This window comes from Bubalus kerabau, chromosome 8 (genome assembly GCF_029407905.1).
Source record: "Bubalus kerabau isolate K-KA32 ecotype Philippines breed swamp buffalo chromosome 8, PCC_UOA_SB_1v2, whole genome shotgun sequence".
Taxonomy (NCBI): Eukaryota; Metazoa; Chordata; class Mammalia; order Artiodactyla; family Bovidae; genus Bubalus; species Bubalus kerabau.
Window position 1 is genome coordinate 96,987,191 of NC_073631.1, and position 17,015 is coordinate 97,004,205.

At 38.5% G+C, this 17,015-nt stretch overlaps 1 protein-coding gene across 1 annotated transcript in view; it reads right to left on the reverse strand.

Moving 5' to 3' along the window:
* UBE2H (ubiquitin conjugating enzyme E2 H) overlaps nt 1–17,015 on the reverse strand; it is a 100,431-nt gene that overhangs the window by 18,681 nt on the left and 64,735 nt on the right. Inside the window, exons 4-5 of the mRNA XM_055590907.1 lie at nt 7,502–7,541; nt 6,138–6,190 (exon numbers count right to left, since the gene is read on the reverse strand). Of these exons, the coding sequence (XP_055446882.1) occupies nt 6,138–6,190; nt 7,502–7,541 (93 nt within the window). The remainder of the gene's footprint in view (nt 1–6,137; nt 6,191–7,501; nt 7,542–17,015) is intronic.

Sequence of the window (17,015 nt, forward strand, 5' to 3'; positions counted from 1 at the left end):
CCTGTCATACGTGGGAAAGAGCAATGTCAAAGACATAGGGTGTTAATTAAAACCTGGAGGAATACCAGATACATTCTGCCAAGTGTCGGATCACCAGGTCACCGATTAGAGGTGTAGTTTTATAACATGGAATGTTTTAAAGCATTCTGCTATCTTAGAAAATCATCTTTCACCCACTGCCTAATTACATCCCCTCCCAATAATGTCTTTAAACTGCAGAGATCTGCAGAATGAAATGAATGCTACTACACAGATCGGAAGGAATAAAAGAGACCCTCGTTCAACAAAAACATTCCCCTTGTTGTCATATCAATCTCGAAACACTTTCCACCTTACCTAGGTGTTCTTTAGAGGTCATTCATCCTAGTTTAAACCTGGCATGACCCTGCTTACCTTAAAAGATTGCAAGCTAAAACATGGTAATAGGATTTGTTATTAGCCTTCTAGAAATGAGGGCAGTTAATGTATAATTAGCTAGTTGGATTGGAAAAGGCAATGGCAACCCACTCCAGTACTCTTGCCTGGAAAATCCCATGGATGGAGGAGCCTAGCAGGCTGCAGTCCATGGGCTCGCTAAGAGTGGGGCACGACTGAGTGACTTCACTTTCACTTTTCACTTTCATGCATTGGAGAAGGAAATGGCAACCCACTCCAGTATTCTTGCCTGGAGATCTCAGGGACAGAGGAGCCTAGTGGGCTGCCGTCTATGCAGTCGCACAGAGTCGGACACGACTGAACTGACTTAGCAGCAGCAGCAGCTAGTTGGATATTCTTACAGTCATACTAAAACTCATTTTTAAAGTTTTAAATTACTAGGCAACAATTTAGTTTGTCTTTAATGTCAGAAAAGAACAAGATAACTTCATGGAATTATAAGATAAGTGGCCAAGAATGGGGAAAAATTTTACCTAGACACACTGATCACAAGCAAAGAAAGAAAAAACAAATCTATAAAGTCACAGTCACTTTCTTTGCAGCTATAGCCCCAAAGAAAGAAGAACATGGCTGTGGCTGTCTTTCAGGACCATAGCCTGGTTCATGTCCCACGATCCACAAAGCCTGGACTACTCCATGGTTCTAATGCTGACCGTCAGCAAATGTGAATGTGGTGTTTTTAATGAATTTCTGCTAAGTTGTTCAACCCAAGGAGGCCCCAGTTTTCTGTGCATAGCTAGTTAAATTCTTGGGCCACAGGCCAACACCAAATCTAAATATCTACAAACACACAAAGGAGGCGGATCATGAAGCTAGCACTGTAGAAACCATCAAATCCCAAACTCCAGCATATTTCTTTTTTATCTGTTGCAGGTGACATCTCTCCCTTAGTCCGAGAAACAAACTGTTCTACCTGGCCTCAGTCTAGACTCATAATGAAATCCAGCTGCTCCAAAAGCAGGATGACATTTGTGATTCCAACACGGATCAATACTGAGCTCTCAAGCCTGTTCAAACAGTAGTTGTTGGCGAGTCAATCATCCATGCAGACAGATAAATGTATCTCTTATCTCTACAACTACACTAAAATGTCTAGAAACATACCAAGCAAAACTCTGAAACAGCCTAAAGCATTATTGTAAGATACAGTTACCCTCAGGTACAATCTGAGTAGTCTGGAAAGATTCACAGACTACCTGATTGAAAACAGGGGTGTAACAACAATGTATGTCCAATATGGAAAGGCTTAAATTCACTTAGCAGCTTAAAGTCATTAAGTTATAGCACAGTACTATTAAGTAAATTTATGACTTAAAATTTTTCTAAATGCCTAGTAAAAGAAGCATTGTTTCTTCTGCCTAATTCCAATCTCAAAGTCCCCGAAGTACTCCTTTCATTGTAGTCAACTTCATTTGTCTGTTATTGACTCTCCAAATGACTCCAGGGTAAGTAATTTCCCAAATGTTGATTATTCTCACCAGCAAAATAAGAGGAGTATCCAGTCCATTGGCTAGCAACCCTAAGGGTGAGAATAAAATTATAAACTGCCCAATTTTATAAGAAAATTGTCTTCCACATTACTTGTTCACACTTAATCCACAAATAAGTAATTTATCAAGTCAGTCGAAAAATGAGTAAAAGGAAGGCTAGAGACTGAAACATAATTTGTGAGGATCAGGTATGCATGGGCCAGAAGAGTGAGAGAGAAACTCAAGTTGTATAATGCAGTAAAGGTACCTGACCTTCCAGGAGTGTGGGTTGAAAATACAATGATGGATAAAATATATTTTGGAGTAATAAGGAAGACTGGAAAACAGAAGAGGAGCTAAGAAAGCTACCTACGGCTTAATGAACTTTCCTTTCACCAGTCTTTAAAATTACAGTTGTTTTTGAAACTGAAATCCAGATTCCCTTGGCTGAACTGTAAGTTTTCCAAGCTTTTATCACTGCTGCCTGCAAGAGCAGAAAGGGATATAAAAAAGGATGCTATCATACAGGAAGCCAAAATGAAATCAATCTTCTGATGGCATATGCTACTTTCCTTTTGATGTTGCAAAGAGTGACAACAGTAACTCCAAACTCAACAGACAGCTTCATATTGATGACAAGCAGCATCTTCAGAAAATTAACCATATTACCTACTATAATTCGTTCTCTGGTAAGGTACATAAAATTTAAAAATTACTGGGTGATTCAACTACAATTATACCAATTTTGAGCTTCTGAATGAACAAACTGCATGTACACTCGGTAAAGGAAAAGCAGGAGGAGAAGAGAGGCAGTAAGTCAAATGGGCTGCCAGAAATCAATTTTCTTTTGCAGGGTTGCAGGTGGTAGTCACGGTGGTAGAGGAATAAAGGACTAAATTTGCTACAAACATAAACACTGTTTATTATCAGGTAATGATGAGTATAAATCTGAAATTTCAACTAGGAATTGCCATTACAATAAAAATATGTATACATATTGCACAGTACATACCCAGGGCAAAGTTAATTGCAGGAAATTTCACAAGTACCTCCCTGCTCCTTACCATATTATACAGTAGAGGTGCTGAAACAAGTTTTGGTTACCAAGCTAAGCCTTTTGCTTTTCAGTTGAACACCCATGTTAACTTGCCAACTTTCTCCTATTAGTTGTTTCATATTAGGTTAGATTTTTTTTGTCCTTTGAACTAGAATAAGAATCACAGCAGGAGACTGAGTGATTCAGAATTTACCAATTATGAACTAACCTTCAGCCAGAGGATTTAGCAGTTTGTAATAAAAATTCAGTTCAGATCTCAAGGTCAGATAAGTCTAAAAGAAACTTCAAGGTCACCTGAACCAATCCTTTCTACCAGTACTTTTATTAAATACATAAATTGTAGTTACCTGCTCCTAATAAGACTTTTCATAGAAGAAATGCTGGATTTTCTTGAGGAATAGTTTGGATTTGAGCAAAATGTCAAAACAATTCTCCCGTGATGAGTATAATTTTAACTGTACTCTAAAAATATTTCCTTCCTAGTTTCCTACACTTACCTATGTGTTCATGTTCTTGTATTATGGAACACTTAAAGGTAACTCATACACATGTAATTGGGAAATCAAAATTTGCTCTGATCAATGTGGTTTAATTCTTGTTACTAAGTGCTTTGCAAGGTAATACAAGAACATATTCTAAAATTTTGTAGATGTGATGAAACCTTAGTCATATTGGCCTTATGCTTGAAAGTCTATTATTAACCTTATATATTATGACTGTTGGTGGGAATCTAACATGGTACTATTTCGGCAAATAGTTCCTCAAATGGTTAAACAAAGTTATTGTATCACCCTAGGTACATACCCAAGAGAAAGGAAAACATATCCACATAGACTATGTGTGGACAAATATTTATAGAGGCATTATTCATAATAGCTAAAGGGCATAAACAACTAAAATGTCTATCATCTGACAAATAAAAATGGTATCCGTGCTGTAGAATATTACTTGGCCATAAAAAGGAATGAAATACTGATACATGCTACAATATAGATGAATCCTGAAAACACTGCAAGAAGTGAAAAAGCCAGTCACAAAACACCATATATTATATTAATATAATTCCATTTATAAGAAATGTCCAGAATAGGCAAATCTATACAAACAACAAGTAGGTTAGTTGTTGCCTAGGGCTGGGGGAGGGGCTGGGAAATGAGGGGGTGATAGCTAAAGGGTACAGGATTGCCTTTTGAAGTGATGGAAATATTCAGTGATAAAAACGTGGCAGTGGTGTAGTGAATAATTGTGAATATACTAAAAACTATCAAAGTATACACTTTACATGTGTATATTTTACGTATGTGAGTTAAAGTTCAATAAAACAGTTATTTAAAAAATCTATTCTGAGATGTGAGATGCTTGAGAATCAGCAAACCTCGTCCCCAAAGCTCCTCTGGTCAATAGTAAAAAAATTAGTCAAACTGAAGTCCAATTTACTTTATTGTAATTGGAACCAGCTTGCAGTATTTAGTTATGTACATTTCTAAAATGTGAATGCAGTTTAAGACAACACATCATTACATCAGATATTCCAGGCAGCCTGCCACGAGACATTTTTACCAAAAAAACCATCTTGAAGGGAATTCATTTAATAAACCTCAGAGTAGATGTTCTTTCCTGTTCCCTCATCTCCTTATAAGCTGCCGTTTCCCTAAACTCTCATGTTAAACAGTACTGGGCATGGTTAAGTCACTTATTAATTCAACAAATATTTGAACCCTTACTGTACACGAGGTACTGCTTTAGGCACTTGTACCTATGTGCATACACACACGAGACAAAGTCCCTGGTCTGGTGGAGCTTACAGTCTGATAGGACAAGATGAACAATAAACAAATTTTAAGGTTTTTAAAATAGAGGGTGCTGCACTATGGAGGGACATTATTTTAGGTGAAGCGGCCAGGAAAGGAGGCGTCTCTAAGAAAGCATGTTTGAGATGAGAAAAGAAGGTGCCAATCACACAGAGATCGGGGAGGACAACTCCGGGCAGAGGAAATTATTTCTGAAAGAATCGGGAGGAGGGAAAAAGAAGGATTAACTGTGCTGCTGATGACCAACCTCTGTGGTTCTTATCACCAGGTCAGTGCAAGGTGACTCGCAGATGGAGTCACCAAGACCCCTGGAATAAGGGGTCTTGTGTACCTTCAGACCACCAGAAGGTCTCATAACAAGAGGCGGCCGTCTTTGCTTAACCCCTGCCTGATGTGATCTTTCCCTCTCTGCACCTCTCAGTAAGTGTCTGCTGTCTGGACCATTCATTCTTACAAACACACTGGTGCGAGGCACTGTGCTAGGCATGCCAGGACTTAAAAGACCAATCAGAAGGGTGCCTTGCCAGCCCTTAGGGCAGCAAATAATCCAGTAGCACAGACAATGTCGGGGCAAACAACAAACACTAAGTAGAAAGCAGAAGCCACCACCGCCCCCTCGCCCCAAAAAAAAGAGCTGTAAAATTGAGCCAAGTCCAAAGATTACTTCCAGCTGGAGCATCAGGGGATGCTGATGAAGTGGGGGCATGAGAACAGGGAGACTCTGGGAAGCCTGAGAACTTGGTCATGTGGGGAGAACACACAGACTGATCTGTTGTATCCCTAATTAGCTTTAAATATATTTTAAAATATTTTTAGCTCCCCAACCAAGTTATAAGCTCAGGGAAATAAGACCTGATACTCTCTCTCTGTGACCTCAATTTACGTGCAGATTCACTGTAAGAGATGTCAGTTTCAGCAATGAAGGTAAGGCTAAATGATTCTTTGCTTCATAACAAAGTTTTGATTTTTGAAACAGATGATCTCCCAAACCTCCTAATTACATCATTTCATTTCAAAGGGATATTCCTAAGGGTTTTCCCAAAACTAAAAGGCATTACAGATAAACATGTATACAATGTGCTTCAGAATAACACATATATGTTTCTGTTTGTATTTGTGTGTCTGCATGTGAGTATCAGTATACCTTCATTTCAGAATCTTAAAGATTATTTCAAACTTTCACTGCTAAACCAAGTCTGTACTCATGAGAAAATATGTTTTTTCACTGATTAAACTTTCCCACCAGGCCTTCAAAATCCCTTCACATTCCCAACAAAACATCTTAAACCAGAGAAGAAAATCCAAACAACTTTTTTTTAGGCATTGTCTCAACATCTCTAAAAAATATTCCATAGCCAAACTCACCATAGAGAGCTGTCCAAGTTTGATTAATTACATCTAGACACACAGTTCCTGACCTGAAACAGATGGAAAGAATGGCATTAAAAAAAAAAAAATCAGAAAGTTAGTTGCATGTATCAGACAACTAATTTTATCATCAGAAATATTTTTAGTAGATCATTGGGGGAAAAAAAAAAACAAAAAAACAACTCCAAAGAATCCCAATTGGTAAAAACAAGATGAGGAGCAGAATATACAAAGTCTTAAGGGTCTCTTTGCAAACTGAAAGGGAAAACCAGTAACTATACAGTGAAGAAACCAGACAACACCACAGCCAGGTGATGAGAATTAACACTGTAATCAGGGTAGACAGACTTGTGTGCCTCCAAATGGAATACCCTGGGGAGGACACAATCTTATCTTTCGGTTTTCCAGTCTTAAGAGCATACTCTGAACCTAATAAGGGAAAATCAGACAATCCCAAATTGAGGGATAGTCTATGACATAACTGGTCTTTATTCTTCCAAAATGTCAATTCTGTACAAATCTGAGGAATGGTTTCAGATGCAACTACTTTAAAGAAACATGAAAACTAAATGCAGTAGATGATACTAGACTGGATCCTTTAATGAATGAAAAAGCACATTACCAGAATACGGCAGTAGATGAAAAAGTACTGCATTAATATTCATATTCCTGAATCTTATGACTATATTACAGTTACAGAAGAGACCATCTTTATTAGGATGATTGACAGTTTTAAAAGACAATGGGGCATGATACACACACACACACACATATATATACATACAACCTCTCAGAGTTCAGAATACTTCACATGTATACACGTGTGTATATATGTAATATCAAATTTTAATGCTATGACAATGAAAAACTGTGGGACAAATAGTATTCTAAATTGCCTTGGAAGTAGAAAATAGGAGGCACTTTTAGCACATTTTAAAATACCACTAAGAAAATATTGGAAAGAAAGGGGTAATTGTGATTGATTAATTGTTTGCTTTACTCTCAAGAACTGAGAAATACTTCAGGGGCTGAAAATAATACACTCTGTACACTGAAGACCAATCTCTGGACTGTGTCTATGCAAAGAGATGGAGATGCGGAATAGTACAAATGTTAGCTGGATATCAAGGGAAATGAAGGACTCGTTCGTGACAATGGAAAAAACCAAGGAGTCCAATAGCAGACTTTGAACTAAGTGGTTTAGAATATCATATTCTTGGATTCTATAGTGTCAGTGACCTTTCTGACAGTCCTATCTGTTGATAAAATCCAAAAAGATAATTGAGACTTTTTTACAATACATAAACTCTAATCAAGGGCAGTTGCTGCTAAGATTTAAACATTTTAAAATAGTTACTTACGCTTCATCAATGTTGGGATGGAAAATTTTATTCATGAATCCTGTAAAAAGAAATGTTAATTAGCAGCAAAAAGTATCCAGAGAACAATTAAAGTATTTCAGTACTGGAAATAATTTCAGTATTAGGATAACTCACTACTTTCAATCTTAGATCTTTGGTTACTGATTAGACTATATTCTCCTGACAGTGTCAATTACTTAAAATATATCAGCATTCTATTAATCAAATGGGCAAACTTTGAGAGCAATGAAGCTTCTAATAATCATTAGATTATTAGAATAATCTAATGAAGCTTCTAATAAACACTAAAAGAATTATTTTCTGAGTTATGATGATACTTGCCAAGAAAATGTATAGTATTAAATGGTTTATAACTAGTGCCATGATAAAAGTTAAGAAAGCTACTCTGACTTTCCTCCCCCAAAGTTTTATTGTTCAATTTCTAAATGTGGAGGTTCTGCATTTGAACTTCTCCTTCTGAAGCTCAGTTACTGGCATCATTGTGCTACACTGTGTGCGGAACATGAATGAAGCTGTTGAAACACTGAAGGAGTACTGCTTCCAAACCACAAAGGATTTCATAAGAAGAGTGACCAAAATATTTCCTTTAACTTTAGTCTACTCATTCCAGGAAACCCAGTTTTGATTAAAATTGGGGCAACCAAGAAATTGGGCAAGGTGTTTAAAAAAATTCTGTAAGATGGCTATATTTGTCGGGGATTCAAGCTTTTTGATTTATTCCTAGAAAAACAAGTAGGTATAGACTTTTAAACAAATGTATTGGTATTTAACTTCTGAAAAGAAATTATTTTCTAACATAAAACCAGTGATTTAATCCATTTGCATACGAGCAAATGACGCCCTCTCAAGCAGAGCCCACCGTCAAAGCTGGCGTTTTGTCATCTTCACCGCCTAACTCCCTTTTAAGACTTCCTTATTCAGCTCCCTAGTTTCAATAAATTGAAGTTCCTTACTAAGGTGAGCATCACCACGTCCCAATCCCACCCTCCCTCACCCCATAGCTCACATTCACCTCTTTCATTCATTCAAAATATATTTGTTCAACATCTGTGTATCAGGCACTGTGCTTATTTAAGGTGCAAAACCAAATAAAGACAGTACACTATTCTTGAGGAGGTCACGAGACAGGAGCAATGGGACAGGAGACATGAAGAATAATTGCAAGATGCACAAAGAGGTGACAGGGAAGCATGCATGAGGAGAGGAAGATTACAGGAAAGAGGCAGACAAGCGGAATCAAAGGAGGATTCTCAAGGATGAGGAGTGACAGAGGTCAGCTCCAAAAATCTAAGAAATTTCTCTAGACTTAGAAAATGGGGATTAGACTAGATGAAGTTCCAGGCATTCCAACCCTTACTTGCTCAAGCCACTCCAAGTACTAATCATGGTTCCGATTTTTGTTCTTTAATCTTTGGTGTTAAAATAGCTTAATGCTTTATCTACCTACTATTAAGAAAGTCCATGCAATCTTTAAATTACTCTGATGCAAAAGGATTTGTGTCCAATTACTATGTCATATTAATTTTTCATTAAAGATGTCTCAAAGTCTAGATTCCCAAAGTATGTGTTTATAAGGAGATTACAGTAAGCCAATGGAAACATTCATGCCTTAAATGTTAAAAGAAAAGGCAGGATAGAAGTTCTACCTAACCTTAGAAAAACACTAACACATGTATACAACAAGACCCGTAAGGATACCTTTTGCTGTAGTGTTTATAAAAACCAAGAACTAAGTTCAACCCCATCACCAAGGGACTGGAGAGATGTTGCACATCCTTGTACTGGGAGTCCTATACGGCTGAGGTAGTGAACTAGGTCGGTATGTATCAATTAGGATAGAGCCAAGGCTGAGGGGAAACAAAAAAACTGCAGGATGATATATATATGCATCATGACACCGTTCAGATAAATGAAAACAAAGCAAGACTGCATATTCTCTATGGTAACAACAACAGAAAACTCTACTGGACCAGCATATACCACATTTACAAGAGCGATTATTTTAGTGAGGGTGCAGGGTCAAGGTCATGGTGGAAATGGGGAACAAAATGGGGAACAGTGATCAAGGATGAATTTAATTTATAGAACTATACTCCTTTAAAAAAGAGATGGTGCTTGCTTTGGCAGCACATATACTAAAAAGAGATAATGTGCTTACATATTATTTGCTCTTTTTTTTTAAAGTGTGCACACAGATAAAAAAACTGGAAACAAAAATGTACAAATATTAACAGTGCTTCATTCTCAGGGGTGAGGATATTTTCTCCACAAGTTCTAGTGAGGTGGACACACCCAGAGCCTGTTACACAGAGTGAGTAAGTCAGAAAGAGGAAAACAAATATCATATATTAACACACATGTATGAAATCTAGAAAAGTGGTACTGATAAACCTATTAGTGGGGCAGGAAAAGACACGCAGACATAGACAACAGACTTGTGGACACAGCAGAGGACAGAAGAGGGTGGGACAAATTCTGAGAGTAAAACAGCTAGCTAATGACAAACCAGAGGGTGTGGGATGGGATGGGGAGTGGGAGGGAGACTCTAGAGGGAGGGGACGTATGTATACTTATGGCTAACTCCTGCTGTTGTATGGCAGAAACCAACACAACACCGTAAAGCAATTATCCACCAACTAAAAAAAAAGAAAAAAAAAAGCACCTCCACCTCTGTACCAGAAGTAGGACTACAGCAATGGAAATGGGCTAGAAGCAATGAACTGTCAGAAAACTAAATAAAGCATCACTGTTTAATCTAGGAACCCCACTCCTGGCTTATATCCAGACAAAACTTTTAATTCAAAAAGACACAGGCACCCCCCATGTTCATAGCAGCACTATTCACAACAGTCAAGACATGCAGACAACCTAAATGTCCACTGACAGATGAAGCAATAAAGAAGATGTGGCATATATACAACGGAATACTGCTCAGCCATAAAAAAGAACAAAACAATGCCATTTGAAGCAGCATGGATGCAACTCGAGATCATCATATTAAGTGAGGTAAGTCAGAAAGAGAAAGACAAATAGATACCACATGATATCCCTTATATGTGAAATCTAAAATATGAACAAATGAGTCCATCTATGAAGCAGAAACAGAATCATGGATGTAGAGAACAGATAGGTGGTTGCCAAAGGAAGGCTGGGGTTAGCAGATGTAAGCTTTTATACACAGGATGGAGAGCAACAAGGTCCTATTGTATAGGATAGGAAACTATATTCAATATCCTATAAGCCACAATGGAAAAGAGTATTAAAAAAAGAAAATATATGTATAACTGAATCACTTGGTACAGTAGAAATTAACATCACATTGTAAATTAACTATATTTCCATAATAAAAATAAAAGAATGAAGCTTCAATAATGTGATGTCACCGGGGACCTCAAAAGTATAAGCCAAGGAAACAGCCATGGTGAAACAAGCCTGAAATGTTTATCAAAACTGTCTCTAAAAGAATAAGGTGCCTGACTCCTTGTACAAGGTCTGGAGATTACATTTGGCACCAATACAGTTTCCACACCGTTTTCAATTAAATCTAGATTTTGGCTTGGTTGAGTTCAAAACTACATAAAAAAGAGAACCAAAAAGGGCTCAGTAAACATATTCTTTAGTAACAAATGGGTTGGAGCCCAGTCCCCATTGTCCCTGCTGAACCCCATCTAGGTGTGATGTGGAAAGCAGAACCTGACTGGAAGGGTCAAAGTGCTAATAGGGGCTTGACTTCTAGTCCCAACTCTGCCTTTTAACTGCAGGCCTTGATCAGGTCACTACACTTCTGTGGGCCTGTTTATTTACCTGCAAAGAGAGAAAGCTGGACATGATCTCCAAACCCCCTACTCTTATTTCTGTTTGTAAAAGGACGATCAGTTCTAAAATCTAGGATTTAATAACAATGGCCAGAGCTCTGAGAACAGAGAACTTAAGGAGAAATGGCCAATGGTTAAGTCCATTAAGGAAATTAATTCTGTGAGGGCACATTCTAGGTACAGAAGTATTCTGGAGAATGTAATACAAAGCTTCTAACATGCTAAAATACCACAAAGAGATACAAAAATCTGCTGACTATTCCAAAGTAGGCAGAAATGGAGTTTATAACCTTGCCACTGAGAAACAAGCACAGCCAGACCAACTCTACCAAAAAAAACAATTTCCACAGTACAGTCATCTCTTCCTACACCAGTTTTTTTCTATTGTTAGAAAAATTACCCGATGCAAATAAATGGAAAGGGGTATGTGTGTGTGTCTGTATACACACACACATACATATATACACACACGTCCTTTACATTTGTTCTTGGACAAGCTGTGGGAAGCATTTCTGGCAAAGCTATTTACATTCTGGATAATGATGGCAACAGTGGAACTTTTGCACAAGGAGGGGAGGAGACGGATAAAGAATAAGCTAGGAATTCAGGGAAGGAACGTTCTCAGGACTGAGCGTGTTTGCCCTGGCACGTTTTCCTTCCTTTTGGCAAAGCTATCACCACCCTAATGAATTTGTCTGCAACAACAGAATTTTCCCAACACTTGTTTCCATTCGACCAGGAACTATTTTGAAGATATTTTAAGAGAACATGTTTTGAAAACTGCTTTTATGGAAACATGACAAGTGGAAGCAGCAAGTCATTTTTAATCCACATAAGATTTTATTCACTACCAGACATCTTCTAATGGTACATTTCAGTGATTTGTTCAGATAAAATTCAGAACTCGTTCCAATTTTTTGGACAGTTATTCTCTGGTATGGCTCAAGCACTTATAAAAAGGGGGACAACAGGTACAAACGTTTAGCTGAACAGCTTACCCCCTCTGTCCTCTATCTTTTATCAGAAGGAAATCAGATTTGTAATTCTGGAGGAGGAATCCAAACCATGCTAAGCTGACGCAAAACTACACATCTTAGAAAATAAAAGCACAGATTATTAAAATAGAAAAATATGCCATGCTTTTGCTTGTTTCACTCACTCCAACAACTCAACTGCTCTAGAGTTGACCCACAGGCTAATAAGCAGAGAAAGTAAATAATACCATGCCGAGTCATGCTGAAAACTTTTTTTTTTTTTTAAATTTCAGACTGTTTCTGTATCCAATCCCAGGAGGGGATCTGTACAAAGTTGTACACACTTTCAAATAACTGATACTGGATCAATATATAAATAAAGGAGGCAGAAATTAACCATACTTTCCATCTTTGTTCCTTTTATTCGTGGGGATATTTTTAGTGATCAAATTTGTGGGTAGAATGAAATACCAAGGGCCAATCACCTATTCAGAAATTGCATCCAGAATAATCTTGGAGAAATGAGAGGTCAAACAAGGTGACTCATGAAACAAGGTAAATCCACCCTAAGGTAAATGGGTGAAAAGCATGAAAGGCAGAAATGAGAATTTTATCCTAGAGAAGAAATGAACCTGGACTTCAGATGGTTGGGGCAGCTGTGGCTGATACAATTTAATTATAAGCTTATGAATCTCTGTAAGAAAGTATTAAGTTACTCTGGTGTTTCATCTTCAGGACAAATACCCACATAAAGTAGACCATTCAGAATAAAAATGATCAATTCTCTATTTTTAAAGTAGATAGAATTATTTAAAATATATTTATTAAAGATTAAATCCTATCTTCCCTAGCAGTGTCTCAGACTATAAATTTTTAAGGGCAGTAACTCGGGTCTTCATTCCTAGCGTGCAGGAGGTGACTGGACTTAGGATGCTCCAGCTGAAAAGGGGCGTGGATGCTGCCAGCTTCGTGGTGACCGCTCTGCTGCCAGCTTTGTGCGTCAGTGCTCCTCAGACAGATTTTTCATCTTACCTCAGCCAGCCAGGCCCGGCCTGTGGCAGCCCGCACCCAGGCAGAAGTCTCTTCCGAGAGCTGAGCCTTTCCTACTCAGGACAGCTGGACCTGGGCCGGTCTCTTCTTGAGTGAGGAACCAAGCAAGGAGTTCACTCTCATTGCCCTGTGTCATGGGAACTTCTGAACTGATCTTGTGTGTGTTCAGGAGATCTAAACTCAACAAGGGGTCCTCTTTTCTGTTTCTTCCTTTCTCTCTGATAATATGGAATCTGAGGAATGGGCTGGATGGATAAGAAAAGTTTATTTATAACTAAGAAAAGGTGAAGTGTTATCCTTCAACAGTACAACTCTTCTACCAGCCTAGTAGATTACCAAAACCTGCTCTCTGGCAGTTCCATTTTTTGGAAGATCACCTTCTTTTTCCTGTCTCCACAGTTTATCTTTCACTCTCCTGGTCACTCATAACCACACTGACTCAATCAGGCAGGATTTATTTTCATGGTCAGAGGCAGGGGAGTATGAGCAGAACATCCTGGACGTGAAACTTCAAGACTTAATTTCAAGTCTCTGCCACTTACTATACAAAGTTGGGGTTAAAATATCAGGCTCCAGTCAGGCTGCCTAAGTTCCACTTAGACCTACTGAATCTCTTAGCCTGTCTCCTTGTTCATAAAGCTGGGTTAAGTAATGGTATCCACACATCACAGGAGTGTCACCAAGATTTAATGAATATATGCAGAGCATGTGACCAGTAACTGGCACACAGTAAGTACTCAGTAATGTTACTATTAGCTGATAGAGTTCAGGCACATAATTTCATATCACTTTCCTCATCTTAAAAATGAAAATATCTGCCCCAATATAACCTTCTCTTAATCCTTCAGGAATTGTCAAGCGCATTATAAGGTATTTTGATTATGGGATATTAGTTTGTTTGTTTTTTTTAAATAACCCTATCACACTGGAAACGGAAAATACAGCTACTCTAACATTTATTATTAAAAAGACTGTTCTGATTGCATTGGCATATGGAAAGAACACTGGAATGGAAGCTAGAAGGCAGACTCTGCAACTAGTCAGCAATTCTGCATCTCTGCCTTCCTAGGTCTCATTTTTATCATCTTTCAAATAAGGGAACTGGATGGTATAAAACACCAAAGTTCCTTCTAGCAATATGGTTTTCACCAACCATGGTATTCACAAGAATATGAACAAAATCTTCAACTGCATGAACAAGCTTTCCCAAAGGAACCAAGATATTATTTAGTTTTTAAAGTTTTAAATGAATTTCATTTAACTAAAGAAAAATGAAGCTAAGAATATATGTTTTCATTAGACTACCAGTCCTAAAGGGAAAGTGAATTTTATGCCCAGAAAACGACAGAATAACTAATCAGCTCTAAAGCTAGAGGTTATCTACTATAGTTAAAGTAGGACCTAACCTAAACAGTGAGTGAGGTAGGATTTCTATACAGCAAATGGAAAGACTATATAATCATAAATTGCCAAAGGTAGAATCAAAACTGACATCAGCCAGCTTCAGGAAGGAAATGGGTGAATCTTCTCACAGAAGCAAGCAAGAATAAAAGCAAAGCTACCCCTCAGAGGTGACATGGGGAAGGGAAATGAAACCGACTACTATTTTTACTCTGGCTATACAGCAAGATGAAGCTAAGTGGACTTAGATATTGCAAACTGTGCACAACAGGTTTTTCAATGAAAGGGCCAATTTGGCAACTGACTTCTTCCATCACTGAGAACTTCAGCACTTGGCCCCCAAGTTTCTCCCCCATCAACTCCGGTCATTTTTAGTGACATTAACTGCCTATACAGACCATCCTCTTCATACCCTAGCCTTTCAGTTATCTCAGCTTCTCCTCAATGATCTTTCCTCAGTTCTATCTCATTCACACTCTCAGGACATGCTTTTGAAGTCTGTCATCCCTACAGACGGCTTCACTTTCAAAATCACAAATTCAGACATCCCCTCTCCAATGACAGTCTCCTATCCTTGTCAAAGCGCTTCCCACCCCCATGCACAATTCTTTGGTCTGTGAACTCTAATCCACTGGCCCTCCCCTTTTTCTACCTGTGTATGTGCACGCATGCACACGTGCTCAGTCGTCTCTGACTCTTTGCAACCCTATGGATTGTAGCCTTCTTCCTACCTACCACCCTATTTTCACTCCTTCTCCATACTAAGTCTAAGAGCTATCACCATCATCATTCTCTAGAACTCTACTAATTCCCTGCCCTCTCCCCTCCAAAATGCCCGTCTACAATGGAAGGATACCAATCATTCACAATGTCTATACTTGGACTTGAGGATGCCACTAAATAGGCATTCACTCACTGACTCAAACAATATTCTTCTGCAGAACAGGCAATGCACCAAGTCCTGAGTTGGGGAGATAGATTTTTAGTGAACCATACCCAGGGACTGTCTTCATGTATCTACTGGGTTGGCAGGGAGAAGAGATGTTAAGTAAACAAATATACCAGTTTTTAAAAATACACTCTATAATCTTTTGTGGATTCAACATTCCCTATAATTTTCCTCTCTCCTTTTTGTAGTAGCTTGCTCCCCCATTCTCCAATGACTTGTACATTTTACCAGTATGCTTCAAATCTCTCCTTCCCTTTGGTCCTCCATTTCTCACTTAATAGGACTTAATAGCCCTGTGTATTTTTCACGCGAAAGTGGGTGCTAATCAGCAGGACCCCTCATTGTCCCCAACAACCCCCCATGCTAATTTCTCCTGCCTGAACAGCTTGCTCATATGTCCATGGTCTTCTCAAGTACCAGTCCTATCTTGTCCCTTCCTACAGTGTCAAAGGCACCACTCCTTCATCCTCTCTTTCTAGACATCACCAAGCTTTCCCTCTCTTCTAGACAACTCGCTACAACGAGCATATAAACATCCTTTGAAATCTCCTAGAAATAGAAAGCAAAGCCTTCCTTTTATCTTCCTCTAGGTACTAGCCTCCTTTGTATGCTTTACTTAATACAGACGGATTTCTTCAAAGTAACGTGGATCTACATCACAGATTTTCAACCTTGGCACCTTGACCCAACCCACTAGTATCTCTACTATTTCCCCACAACAGCAGAGTGGTCACTGAACCTGTTTAAAACACTGTAATGATCTTTTCCATTACATTAAAAATATAACTCAACCCTTTAATCTGGCCTACGAAGCCCTAATAGGGCCTCGCCCTGCCTACAGTTTGGACCCTTTCTCATATCTCACTCTCTACCCAGCCTTCCAGCCTCATCTCTCTTCCCTGAGCAAGCCAGCTAAGTTCCTGCCTTAGTGTCTTTGTCTTCACAGTTTTTCTGCCTAAAATGCTCTATCTCTGACCTTGGAAGATCAGGGCTGGCTTTTTCCCCCTTTTCATTTAAACCCCGGCTTAAATTTATTTTGTCAAAGATCCCTTTCCTGAACACCTAATCTAAGACAGCTATCATGACTGTCAATTCTATTACATCAATTCTCTAAATAAACCTATCAAGACATTAAAAATTTTGCTTTATCAGCCCCCCATCCTCATTTACCCTAAAAGGATTTAAGGGTCAAGAGACCAATCTGTTCACTTCTGTGTCCCTAGCACCTAGAATAATGCCCTGCACATAGCTGGTGCTGATAAATTTGTGGAGCTGATGTGAAGAAATAATATAAGCTGTATCCA